This window comes from Diadema antillarum, unplaced genomic scaffold (genome assembly GCF_040938485.1).
Source record: "Diadema antillarum isolate AM-2024a unplaced genomic scaffold, OU_Dant_1.0 scf00000075, whole genome shotgun sequence".
Classification (NCBI taxonomy): Eukaryota; Metazoa; Echinodermata; class Echinoidea; order Diadematoida; family Diadematidae; genus Diadema; species Diadema antillarum.
The window spans coordinates 3,274,175-3,288,338 of record NW_027270964.1 but is presented as its reverse complement, the minus strand read 5'-3'; the positions used below and the strand labels follow the sequence as shown (position 1 = coordinate 3,288,338).

The 14,164-nt window shown below is 35.9% G+C and overlaps 1 protein-coding gene across 1 annotated transcript in view; it reads left to right on the top strand.

Moving 5' to 3' along the window:
• The window catches only part of LOC139717483 (uncharacterized), a 34,832-nt gene extending 22,324 nt beyond the window's left edge, over positions 1-12,508 (top strand). The window contains exons 7-14 of the mRNA XM_071628989.1: positions 1,012-1,170; positions 1,652-1,747; positions 2,424-2,535; positions 3,413-3,684; positions 4,460-4,536; positions 10,593-10,842; positions 11,305-11,404; positions 12,295-12,508. Coding sequence (XP_071485090.1) covers positions 1,012-1,170; positions 1,652-1,747; positions 2,424-2,535; positions 3,413-3,684; positions 4,460-4,536; positions 10,593-10,842; positions 11,305-11,404; positions 12,295-12,508 — 1,280 coding nt within the window. The remainder of the gene's footprint in view (positions 1-1,011; positions 1,171-1,651; positions 1,748-2,423; positions 2,536-3,412; positions 3,685-4,459; positions 4,537-10,592; positions 10,843-11,304; positions 11,405-12,294) is intronic.
• The last annotated feature ends 1,656 nt before the right edge of the window (positions 12,509-14,164 follow it).

The window sequence follows — 14,164 nt, the reverse complement described above, 5'->3', positions numbered from 1 at the left end:
CTTGAAATGAAGAGGATTTATGAATGAAATACACAGAAACAATATTTTTTTCATAATTCCTGCACAATTTATTATTTCTTTTCATAAAATTCATATAAACTAGTGCTGTATTGAGTCAGCTAAGTGCATATTGGCACGTGTGTACACGCATTATCCCTCCTGCCTAGTGGGAATGACACAGGCAGTTTTTTTAATGACGCATGAATGATCAACAAGGCGGCCAATCAGCGTCCTTCTTATATCCCTTACTCGGCAGAGACTGACAGAATGCCATTCCGTACACGAAATCCTTTCTGTGTACCACGAAATCTGTTTCGCATGGTACGAAATCCATTTGATATGGTACGAAATGCATTCCGTGTGCAACGAAATCCATTTCGTCTGCGACGCAATTCATTTCGTATGGTACCTTACAGGGAAATTACTTTTGTTGTTCAATTCCGTACAAAAAAGGGAGTGTAGTTCAGTTCTGTTAGACCCTCTACACGAAATGCAGTTTGTAGAACCATTCCGTGCACGAAATTGTTTTGTAGTTCAATTCCGTACACGAAATGATTTTTTTTTGGAACAAAATAAGATTCTGTTACGAAATTATATTTGCCATGTTATTCTGTCACAAAATGAAAAAGCACAAGTCTTTTCGGTAACAAAATGAGATTTTGTTTACAAAATAAAATTTGTTGTTTCATTTTGTAACAAAATGGATAACTGTCGTCCTAATTTTGTAATTAAACCAGATTTCGTTACAAAATGAAATTGTTTTGTTACGAAATTGTCTGTACAATTTCATTTTGTAACGAAATGGATTTCAGTGTATGATTTCTGTAGTTTTAAGGTAATTTCGTGTCTTTTTGGACGGAATTTTCAAGCGAACACTTGGCGCCCCATAAGCTCCGTCAAAGATTGTCGCCCACACGGGGCGACAATCTTTGTCGCAACAAACGACTCCAGACCCTCGCGGCACAGTGTTTTTTATAGACCACGTGATCCTCTCTTTCTTTCTTTTTCCAGTTCCTGATGTTTGTGACGCTGGATATTACGGTGTGCAGTGCGTTAACAAATGCCACTGTGAGAACGACGCGTCCTGTGATAAGAATACTGGAGAGTGCCCTCAACGGCGCTGTGCAGCAGGATATCGTGTTGAAAGTGGACAGATTCATTGCTCCTCAGGTAATAAATTAATGACAGTGCGGTAGCAAAAGGAGTAACGGTTGATATCTGTAAGATTGTCCTTGTTGACAAGCATACAGTTTGCACCTAGTTGACGCTCATCATCTATCTCAGTAAAATATTGATGTTCATGGTATACATTGTACTCTGAGCAGAGATTTACTCTAAGCAGAGATTCACCATATACAGATCATTACTACAAATTGTTCACAAAACATACCTTTGCTTCTTGTTTCCAAAAGAACCCTGCAATAGCCCAGTTATTATTCTTCCCCCATCAAGAAGGGACAAGGGACGGTACCCAACAGTAATTAGACTCGAGAAAACCTCTCTACTGTTGCATATGAGATTGTCTTGCGGTAGTGAGTCACGTTTTCCGCATGATGCAGATTATTTTGACTGTAAATATGATAGGGTTCATAGTTAACGATCAATTTACGTTAAAGACATTCAATGATGCTCGTGTTTGTATTCCTCGCAGAATGTCAAGATGGGTTTTACGGCGAGAATTGTGCCCAAGCCTGTCATTGCCGGGATGAAGCGTGCAACAAAGTGACGGGGTCGTGTGCGGGCCAGTGTCTGCTGAATTGGCTTGAACCAGATTGCCAACAGCATGTAATGAGTGTATGGCTGTTTAGAGGAAAATCGTATTCCTGATATGATACTAATTAAGTCAAGATACAACGAAATCCAGCTACTACATTTCATGACGTCAAATGTGACAACTATCATGTGGAATGAACCTCAAGTTTGGCAGAAAACAAAACAAGGGACATCACTGAAACGCATACATCTTCTTACAGACAGGGTAACGATTCATTCGCTGCCCTCACGGCCCGGGGCACATTCTGGCTAGAGAATACGTCCATCGAATCATTGGTAACGGTCGACTCCTGTCGATATTCCCCTGCTGTTTGTTTACGTATACATATTGAGATAAGTGATAAAGCTCTACACAATTCGTTACTAGGATTTCTCGAACATATCCGCTCCGGCCAGCCTTCCTACTCCACGAAGCAATACGTTACCTGTCTTTAAAATTCTGAAATATATTACATGGATACATACACCCAAACAGTGGTTCAGTGGGTTCGTTGCAAAAGGTGTCGAACATCCAAAATGTCACATTTCATGTTTAAAAAGGGAACAGAATTCTGTAGTTTATCTTTCTATTGAACTCTTTTGCTTTTCAAACAAAAATATTATAAACAAGTGCATCTTTTTTGAAGAGCATTATTGGTTTGTCTTCACAGGCGTTGTTGTGATCAGCAGGCACGTACAGGTCAATCCCATCTCCCAAGCTTTGCTCTTTTGTCGAGCTCGTGGCAATCCACTACCCTCTGACACTGATGTCGGTCTCTACAGGTATTCGAACCAGGACGACAGACATGACCAAACCGGAATATATAGGAATGGGACTACAATAGAGGCAGGGGGTCTTGAGCGTGTTGTGATATTTAGGGTTTCTTCTCTTCAAGAGGGAAATTACAGTTGTGGAGTCATCGGAACCACTGGCTTTGCTTACTTCATCTTTCGACTTAGTTTTCATGGTAAATCAACCTGCAGTTTGGTTTTATCCTTCCCTTCCAATGTTCTCAAGGACATGCACAACAAAAAATATAAAAGTTGCTTCAAAAGTTAATACTCGCTATAGATCTCGTCCATTCTGACAACGGTTTTTTTATGTCCGAAAACATCCCCCCCCCCCTTAGGGCTGATCTCCAAAAAGACTCTGCCATTATCAATACCATAGTTTGGGAAAGTACCATATTCCCTGGATGAAGAGAAAAATATTGGTTCAAATATTTTTTCCAAAGACATTCAGACCGGAGAGTATTTGATCTTGATTACAAGTCCAGCGACCTCGTTGTTCAACCTTTGCAACTTCTGCGTTCCTAGGCATCGTCTTATTCTGGTCACAGAGTGGAAAAAAAAAAACACAGGGTGCATCATTTTTGCTTAACTTTTTCTCATTTCAGTGTTACTCTTCCGACGAATGTAATTAATATTTAGGGGAAATCGTTTGCTATGTTTACGCAAGTTGTGTCGACGTTGTTTGTCTTATATAGAATGGACCCATGTATCAGAAACAGTCTCATGCAAATAAATCTGTGTTTGTATGATTTGCATATTTTATATACATACAATGGTCACCATGGCTGTGCACTGTTTTTAAAGATGCACATAATCTTTTCTTTGATTTAGTGCTACCAGTCCTTATACACGCACCTCGTGTAATTAGTCTTAGCCAGACGACAGTGGAACTCGAATGGTTACCATGGACACCCGGAGTGGATACAGGAGATCCTCCCCTGGTAGCTTATGCTGTCTTCATCAGGAGAACATCACAGGAGTGGTCAGAAGTGTCTAGAGTCTCGACTTCATTGACGTCAGTCACGGTAAGCTCCCTGGACGCGGACACGGACTACGAATTTAGCGTTGCGCCGGTACGAGAGGGAACTGGAGGTACCGGAACAAGGTCGGCCCCTGTCTTCTCAGCCACACTCTGCCCGAGTAAGTCTGACCATTCAGTGATGTAGAATGCCGAAGCCAATGGATCTGTTTCCAAGGTTGAGTAAAGCAATCTCTACTCATTGCCAAAATAGTCTCAAGTGAAACGTGCCAATGTGGGGACAAAGTAAGATAAGAAACAAACTAAGTTCTCTTTCACTGCAGTTAGAAGGAGCATTTTAAGTTTATCTAGCTTGAAGTTTATAAGACATAATTATGTAAATCAGTTATTGCCGGTAAAACGGAAATGAAGACCTCATAACGAGGCATGAGGAAAAAAAAAGTGTCAGTAGAATAAACACATAGATCACTTTTAATAGCGTTCAAGATATAGGATAACAATTGAATAGGATGTGAAAAAAAATCATGAGAAGGGGAGAGAGACGAAAAAAGCAAGAAGAGGTGCTTGAAATAAAAAAAAAAATGTTTAAGAGAATATTATACATATGAAAAATCATATTATACCTAGGGATATGTTGAGCGGATCAGCCGCCATGTCGGTTAATTTCTCTTTTTTATCAACCAAATGTTTTCCAACATAAAAAGTATAAATAATTAAAGTTTGCAAAAGTGTTCATAGGACACAATTTGCCGATTGGACAGCGAACGTCGGTGTTTATAAAATTGAGTTCATAAATTCCAGGCCCCAACATATTTGCGATGGATACTTTCACAATGTGCATGCAGAAAGGATATTTAGACGATGCATTTGGTTAAGATACGATAAGAATGCCATTTTACAATGCAGGATGTTAGCTATCTGCTTAATTTCTTACAGAGCCAAGTGGATTTCCTCTGGAAGTAAATGTGTCATCGAACGAAACTCTTCCACAGCAGTTGATTGTCACCTGGAAGGTAGGCTACTCTGTGGAGTAGGGATCTAAAGAGCTGAATTTTTACATAATACATAATTCAGTTTCCTAGAATGCTAAATGTTTTGCAATATTTATGTCTTATATTTATTGCTGATTATTCGACAGTATCCACTTCGTTGAAGTCTTGAAATACTCCAACAGTTTTGATTACCATCCGGACTGTAAAGTGCTGATACAGGGAACACATTTATAAATGGACGTGAAGAACGTAGGAAGGGTAACTGTAGGGCGACTGTATTTATTCGCTGAGTTGTTTATTTCATATGGCGACGCATTTCCTCCTTTCTTTATACAATAGTCTAATGCAGAAGATAACTTCATAGATATCTGTGAAATATTCTCAAACCGGATTTCAAGTATTCTATAACGCCGAGCTTGAAAAGACAAAGTTATAAGATCATTTTCATTCGTAGTCTTCTCTAAGTATTTCAGGCATATATGAGCATGCAGGTGTAAGTAAGTGTCAATCGAATGACAAGTTTGCTCATCGATTCATTCTCGTTTCACAGATCATAAACATTGGTTTAGAGTGGAATTACTATTATTCTTTAACTAGAAACTAATAGGTTTTTTTTTTCCTGGATACAGCTCCATTCTAACTAAAAACTATTACCATCTCTTGTCTTCTCTCATTTTTTTTTTTTAATATATTCATGTATCCCCTTCTTTGTCTCTATGATTCATTCCATTCTTGTTATATTCCCTTAATAGTAGACCGCGAGTTGTCACAATATTGGGGTGTTCTTAAAATTTTCTGTAGATTTTGATTTTTTTTTTTTGCTATTTCCCCTATTTTGGGGGTGCTGAACACGAATCCACTTGTTGCCATTTTTCTAACCGACGTCTTCACCCGTTGCCATGGCAACGCATTATTCTCCTTAAAAGAACATGTATTCTTCATTAAACGTCATGAAAACATGATGTAAACACCAAAATATGTCATAATAAATCCTTTTTGATCAGACTTGAGAAAGAATACAATTTTCATAATGTCATGGCTACCTTATAGCAATGACGGTTACCATGGCAACAACTATTTATAGAGAAAAATCATATTTTTCATGAAAAAGCAAGAAAACATGACAAGATTGAGTGGAATATTTATCATAAATTACTATTTAGATTATCAGCTTATTTTTCCACTATGTTAATTTCCCATCATTTTCGTTGCTATAGCAACAGCATGACAAAAGCTGCCTTTTAAAGAAAAATAAGCATTGCGATTGAAAGAAAAGCGAGAATACGTCGACCCATAGATGATAAATTTCTGTATAGTGAGATTTTTTGAGCTATTTCCTTTATTTTGTCGGTGCCAAACACGAATCGACCTGTTGCCATATTTGTAAATGATATCTCTAGCCGTTGCCATGGCAACAAATCATTTTCTTTGTAATAAAATGTATTCTTCATTAAACATCACAAACGCATCCTAAAAACATCAAAATAAGTCAATATAAGCGTATCACGCTTCAATCAAATTAAAAATCACAATTTCTGTCTGTCACAGCAACCTCATAGCAATAATGGTTGCCATGGTAACAGCTATTTTTTAAAAGAAATGATTTTTTTCATCAAAAAGCATGAAAAGATGGAAAGTTTGAGTAGCATACTCATTACAAATTGCTATGATAATTATCAGCTTTTTTCACTACGTTCATGCCACATTATTATCCCATTAAAAGAAAAACTAGATAAATAAATGATCAATTTTTCTTTATTATAATTTTATTATAATTTCTTATTATTACCTTTAAAAGAACGTGTATTCTTTATTAAAAACATCATAAAAACATGCAGTAAACACCGAAATAAGTCAATCTAAACATCTCTTCAATCAAATTAAAAATCACAATTCTTATAACGCCATGGTTACCTCATAGCAAAGATGGTTGCCATGGTAACAACTATTTTAAAGAAAGTAGTGATACTTTCATGAAAAAGCAAGAAAATGTGACAAGATTGGGTGGAATATTGATTGCTTACTACTATCATGACTATCACCGCTTTCCCATTATGTTCATTTCACTTCCTTTTCGTTGCTATAGCAACAACATGACAAAAACTGCCTTTTAATGAAAAAATAGGTATTTCAATTAACAGGAAAGTAAGAATGAAGTAAATCCGTAGATAATGCATTTCTGTAAGAGTTAGATTTTTTGTGTTCTTTCCCTTATTTTGGGAGTGCCGTACACGAATCCACCTGTTGCCATATTTCTAATTGACATCTTTAGCCGTTGCCATGGCAACAAATTATTTTCTTTAAAAGAACATGCATTCCTCATTAAACATTATAAAAACTTACTGTAATTTCCAACAGATGTCAATGTGAACATGTTTCTCTGATTAAATTAAATATCACAATTTCCGAATATCACAGCTACCTCATAGTGATGACGGTCACCATGGTAACAGCTATTTTTTAAAAGAAAATAATGATTTGTTTTTGTCAAAAAGCATGAAATCATGAAAAGATTGGTTGAAAAACTTATTTCATTACCAGTTAGGGTCTAACTATGATTGTCAGCTTTTTTTTTTTTACTCTGCTAATCTCACATTATTATCGTTGCTATAGCAAAAACATGAGGAAAACTTTCTTTCATAGAAAGAAGAACTGTTTCATTAAAAAGGAAAGAAAGAATAAAACAAACAAGTGATCAATTTCAGAAAAGTTTAAATCTTTTGTGCTTTTTCATCTCTTTTGGGGATGGTGAACAGGAATGCACCTGTGCGTGGTCATTTTTTAAAATGATGTTTTCAGCCGTTGCCATGGCAACGAATTATTTTCTTTAAAAGAACATGTGCTCTTCTTTAAATATTATGAAAACATGCTGTTTACACCAAAATGTGTCAAGATAAACATGTCTCTTTAATTTAGTAAAACACCACGATTTTTCAATTTCATGGTTACCTCATAGCAATGACAGTTGTCATGGTAATAACAATTTATTATGAAAAACATAAAAAATTACAAGATTGAGTAACATATTTATAACAAATTACTGTCAGTTCTTTTTTTTTCACTATAGTCATCCACTTCGTTCTTTTTGCTATAGAATTAACATGAGAAAACTACTCTTTAAAGAAAAAATTAACGTTACTCATTAGATAAGGAAGGAAAGAATACACTAAACAAATAACAAATAAGTAAAAACACAAAAGTTTAGTCAACTCCCTGAATTTCTGATCACATTGCACCTCTAAAACCTTGAATATCCGAAATAATGGTTAATATTTAACATGGTTGCCATGGAAATGCATCAATTTTTAAAGAAAAAAATCTTCAAGAAAAAATGTGAAATTATGGCCTAACTTTTGAAGTATTACAAATGAGCAAGACTATTAGCCATATATAATTCTGTTCACATCATTTCTGTTCCTATATCGCAACAACATGTTAAGGAATAGATTTTTTTAAACCATAGATATACTCAGGAAACATATAATACAAATAATAAGCAATACAAATGTCTAAAAACCTCCCCGAAAGTTCCAATTTTCTCGTCATGATGTACTCTGTTACAGCATTAATGTCTCCAAGTCATTTGATAACCTTCAATGACTATGATACCTCCTCTATAGTAATTTCCTACAGATTGCTACAGAACTTTAATCCTTAAAAAAACATTTTTCTCATGTTATTGCTATGGCAACAGAAATAATGTGGAATGAACGTTGTGAAAACAAGAGCTGATAGTAATTTGTAATGAATATGGTACTCAATCTCGTCATTTTTTTCAATTTTTTCTTTAAAATATCAGTATTTTCTTTTTCAGAATTATTACTATGGCAACTGTCATTGCTATGAGGTATCAATGTAATTGAAAAAAGGGATTGTTTTTATTAATTGAGGAAAAATGTATATAATGACATATTTTGGCCTTAACAACATATTTTTATGATGTTAATGAAAAACACATGTTCTTTTAAAGAAAATAATTTGTTGCCATGGTAACGGCTGAAGACATCATTTAGAAAAGTGGCCATAGGTGGATTCCTTTTCAGCATTCCCAAAAGAGTAAAAAGAAAAGGGCCGAAAAATTAAACTCTACAAAAATTGATTAAATATTTATCTAGTTTTTCTTTTACTGGGGTACTTCTCCTTTCTAGGGAAAAAAGTTGTTGCCATAGCAACGATAATAATGTGGCATGAACGTAGTGACAAAAGCTGATAATTATCATAGCAATTGTAATGAGTATGCTACTCAAACTTTTCATCTTATCATGCTTTTTTATATAAAAAATCATTTTCTTTTAAAAATTAGCTGTTACCATGGCAACCGTTATTGCTATGAGGTTGTTGTGACAGTCGGAATTGTGAGTTTTAATTTGATTGAAGCATATGTTTATATTGACTTATTTTGGTGTTTTTAGCATGCTTTTGTGATGTTTAATGAAGAATATATGTTATTTCAAAGAAAATAATTTGTTGCCATGGCAACGGCTAAAGATGTCATTTAGAAATATGGCAATAGATCGATTCGTGTTTGGCACCGACAAAATAAAGGAAATAGCTCAAAAAATCTCACTATACAGAAATTTATCATCTATGGACGTATTCTTGCTTTTCATCTTTCAACCGCAATGCTTATTTTTCTTTAAAAGGCAGCTTTTGTCATGCTGTTGCTATAGCAACGAAAATGATGTGAAATTAACATAGTGGAAAAATAACCTGATAATCTACATAGTAATTTATGATAAATATTCCACTCAACCTTGTCATGTTTTCTTGCTTTTTCATGAAAAATATGATTTTTCTCTATAAATAGTTGTTGCCATGGTAACCGTCATTGCTATAAGGTAACCATGACATTATGAAAATTGTATTCTTTCTCAAGTCTGATTAAAAAGGATTTATGATGACATATTCTGGTGTTTACATCATGTTTTTATGATGTTTAATGAAGAATACATGTTCTTTTAAGGAGAATAATGCATTGCCATGGCAACGGGTGAAGACGTCGGTTAGAAAAATGGCAACAAGTGGATTCGTGTTCAGCACCCCCAAAATAGGGGAAATAGCAAAAAAAAATCAAAATCTACAGAAAATTTTGAGAACATTACAACTCGCCGTCTACTATAATACTCAAAATACTTGGAAGTTCAATCTTTTATCTGTGCGTATGTGTTTTGTTTCTGTATCTAAAAATAATGGAGAATTTTGAGCTGCTATACATCGCCTATACACCAGAGACCATTATCCCACTCGAGCAAATCCCTTATCGATAACGGTCTCTTCCACCTGTAAGAATATGCTTTAAGATACGATGAAATGTTTGTTTGTGTGTTTGATTTATTTTTCTTCCAACACAATTTTATACATAAATCAAGATTCTTTTCAGTAATATCACATAGAATATCAGTAAGCAAATTACAATGTTTGATTCAAAGAAGGAAAAATTGATGAGTAAATTAATTCCATTAACAAGATATAAGTCGTATTACCAAATTTCCAAATAATTACATGAGAAATTATGCGGAAGAAGGACTCCCACTATAAGCAAAAGCTTGAACAAGTGGCAGCCAAGGGACCTATCTACATAATACACATTTATTGTTTGCGGAATGGGGAAATACTACAAAATATAACACACTGTAAATGCATTATGTTTTATATTCTATTGCATAGATACGAATAAAGGTAATGTGAATTATGATGATGATGATAATGATGATGATGGTAGGGTAATGATGAGGGGAAAATGTGATAATGAAGATGAAAATGATGGTGGTGATGATGAAGATAATGGGGATGAAATGAAATGATAGACACAGAAACATTGCGTATATTTGTTGTGGTTTTAAATCCTATTTACAGAAAATTATGCATACGTATGCATACGTGCAAAATGTATGCATACGTGTATGGATATCATGCACACAATTATAATTATCTATTTCTTTTGAATACTCTTGTCTATATCTTCATGTGAAAAATTCTGATGTTTTCTTAAAGATTTCAATTTTCCAAGTGAAGAAAAAAAATGAAACTGAAACTGATCTGAAACATTTTACTATGTATAATTTCAATTATCGCAGTCACCTGACAATGCCCAGTCGGACTGCCGAAGTGGCTTCACCCATTACATCATTTATTACGCCATCGATCACTCGGATGACGTCATAGCTCGTCGCCTTGATGACATCTCAGTCACACGTCACACTCTTACTTGTCTTGGAACGGGCCTGGAATATCGCATCTACATGACGGCTGGGAACAAGGATAGCGAGAGCCGAGAGAGTAACGTGGTAGTAACCAGGACCCCCGGGGACAATGCCCAGGACGAGGGTACGAAGTCACGTTCTTAGAAACTTGAAAAGGCAGCTTTCACATCAAATATACTGCAGTCAATTTATTGTAAACGATATTTTTCCGACGGTATTATACAGGAAAAGTAGACATGATTGCAGTTAGTTATGTAAAATACTTTTTCCTTTTCTGACTTATCGAATTAAATTGTTGACATGTTGCTTAGAAAACCTATACATGGTAAAACGATATTCAGTCATTTCACACGAGGTTGTCTTTTCTATTCAGTGTTCATGAATGATTTTCATGCAGAAAACCCATTGTTTTGACTTGATTCACGCAAATCTAATAAGTCCTTAGTCCTATAATCATGATTTCATCATTGAATTGTTGTCCCTTTTTTTTTTGTCATTCAATATTGAGCACAGTGTAGCAGGCAGTATAATTGCATCGTCTGGTTCCTAATGCAATGTTTTGTTTTTCTGACAACATCCTTTACAGCTTCCCAAGGAACTCCTACGTGCTCACTCCTCCCATGGGTACTCTTTGGCGTATCGATGTTTGGGCACGTTGCAACTATCCCAATTATGGTTTTCGTATGGTACGTTAACACAGAATAACAAAAGGTGTCGTCCTTGTGAGTCATTTACAGGGCTCACACCTGTAGATAAAATGGTATGTCCCTGACCGCTTCACACATTCGTACCAAAGATACTAAAATAAATGAAGGAAAAAAAATGATTAAAAATCAGAAATGCAGTTTGACCAAAAGAAAAAACTGAATAGCTGCAGATATTGAGTATGAATTCTTCCACAAAGTGCGTTTTTGTTGGAAAATGAAAGCTTTTCTCATGAAATTTTAAGGGACTATGAAATTCATTGGGTGCATGTACAGAAAATAGGTAATTTTTTGAGTGACAAGAACTCGTAGTCTGGCTTTGCGAACCCTTGGACAGAGTTTGAGCTGAAGAACCCCCTTGGAAATTTGGTGGATGAAAGGGTATATCTCGCTCTTTAAGGTTAGTGAAGATAAAACACCTCATTTCTCCCAGGTATTTTACAGATTTTTTTAAATATGATTTTTAGCACATGTCTCTATGAGGAAATATTTACCCGTGTGAGCCCTATATTATCATCAGAACTTTTGAGAAAAATCATGTTTCCAGCAAATTCGCTTTCCACTCTATATATGACTGACTTCTCTACCATTTATTCAAAGAGACATGTGTGACAAAAAGAAAGCAATTGACCAAAATGCTAAATGAATCGATCCTACATACACATACAGTATATAAGATATCATAATTATAAAAAAAAAATCAGTTGCTGTGTGCAGATGAAAAGCTAACAGCTCAGTTTCCTTCTGTTGTGAAATTGTCTTTAAAAAAACACACAAAGAACAAATCCCTTTTTTCCATCTCAATTATCTTTAAGATTTTTACGATGATACATGACTATTGTGTATTGATTTACGACTTTCTTTCCTTACAGTGCTAGAAGGAAATCTCCTCCATCTAGGACTGCTGAAAACACAACTGCGACACAGAAAGATCACCGGACGTACCGTAACGAGGCCTACTCTAACGACAACCAAGGGGGCGTAGAGGATGAAGACTATACCACGATGAGATCACCGCAGCCAGAGTACAACCCTTACGCCACGGTCGTGGAGGGGCAAATCTACCTTAATGCACCTAATCAATAGACGTCTTCGTCATCTAGTGACATTTCGCGTCTACATCACAAGGTTTCCTTATTCAGCGGAACAGACTTTTCTACTCACTCCTGTTATTCGTTCGTTATTCCCAAGGTTTTTTTTTTTTTGAAGGCTCGTTCATATTTTGAAGTTTCGTTTTAGTGAAGATTCATTATGCTGAAGGTTCAAAAATGACATAAGGTCCGTCATTCCGAAGCGTCTTTATTCAGAAATTGATTATAAAGGTTCTTTATTCCGAATGCTTGTTAATCCGAAAATGAAGTAAGGCTCGTAAAGCCGAAGGATCCTTGATGCGCACCATTTTTGTGTATGTGTCACTTGCCGATGAATTTCATTATTTCGTTTTCGATACATGAACGTTCGGAATAACTTACCTTTAGTTGCTGTTTGTTTGTTTTTTATTCGGATTCATTAACCTTCGCAGCAATGAACCATGTGTGATGTTCGGAATTACGGACATTTGGTATAACAGACACAGGGGTTCGGATTAAGGAATCCTACGTGATTTTCGTCGAACGAACATCTGGGAATAGGGATTTTGCGTGTTTCCTAATAAACTTTGGAATGAAGAACATAACCCATCACACCAGCCATATTTCCTTTCAGGGCCTATAGTATATTAGCTGGCTGTGCGTAGAGGACATCATGAAAAGATTGTCCAGATTATGTTACCTTTATACTTTACCTTTAATAATAAAATACTTGTTTGTATTATGCAAATACTCTTGCGCCTTTATAACCTCTGCTTCGATATTAATCCCATTTTGTTCTGGGTGCCGAGTAGATGGCAATCATCCTACAGTGTAGGTGCGTTTTCGTTGCAACCCTACCATTTTGTCCTACGCTGCCTATATTACAAGATACCAAAAACCATAACTGGCTGGATACAATGATAAAGTTTTTCGCATGTAACGCAAGAAATGTAGGGCCTTTGTTTTTGTCACCGCGTACTCTCCCAAGACAACTCACTGTCGCTATACTTTAAATGGGATAAATGCGCAGAACCCAAGCCCGTATTATCTTTCGATGTACAGTGCGTATAAAAAAAAACCGCAAAAAGATTTAATTTCGAATTTGTGAAGATTGTGTTAACTTTACACCAAAGTGAGTAGCAACATCCTAAAGCCACATATCTCCTCCTTCCAATGATATCTTATTTATTCATACACGGTCATGGATGGCTGAGTAATCATTCTTTTTGGACAATGGGTCAAATTGGACTTTGGACCAAGTTTTAGTTTCTGCATTACCACGATTACACCATGCATGACATCGATTTTCGTAGAGAAAAGCTGAATGTCTTGGTCTGGGCTGGACTTTGTGGAAACGGTTTGCTCCTAGGGTCCTTCTTCTTTGAAAACAACATGAACGGAAATGGATACTTACAAATTTTGTGATTCCTGAATTAATGGAAAATTTTCCTGTGCGACAATAATGGGTGTGTTCAGACGCCTATGGTGGGCACATGATGGCGCACCAGCCCATCGACTAGTTGCAGTAAGAAACAGATTGGCTGAGATATTTGGAAATCGGGTGATTGCCTTGTATCATGATGTGGAGTGGCCACCACGATCTCCGGATCTGACTTGTTGTGACTTTTTTCTTTGTGGTTATCTCAAGAGCCAAATGTTCATTACCCCTCCA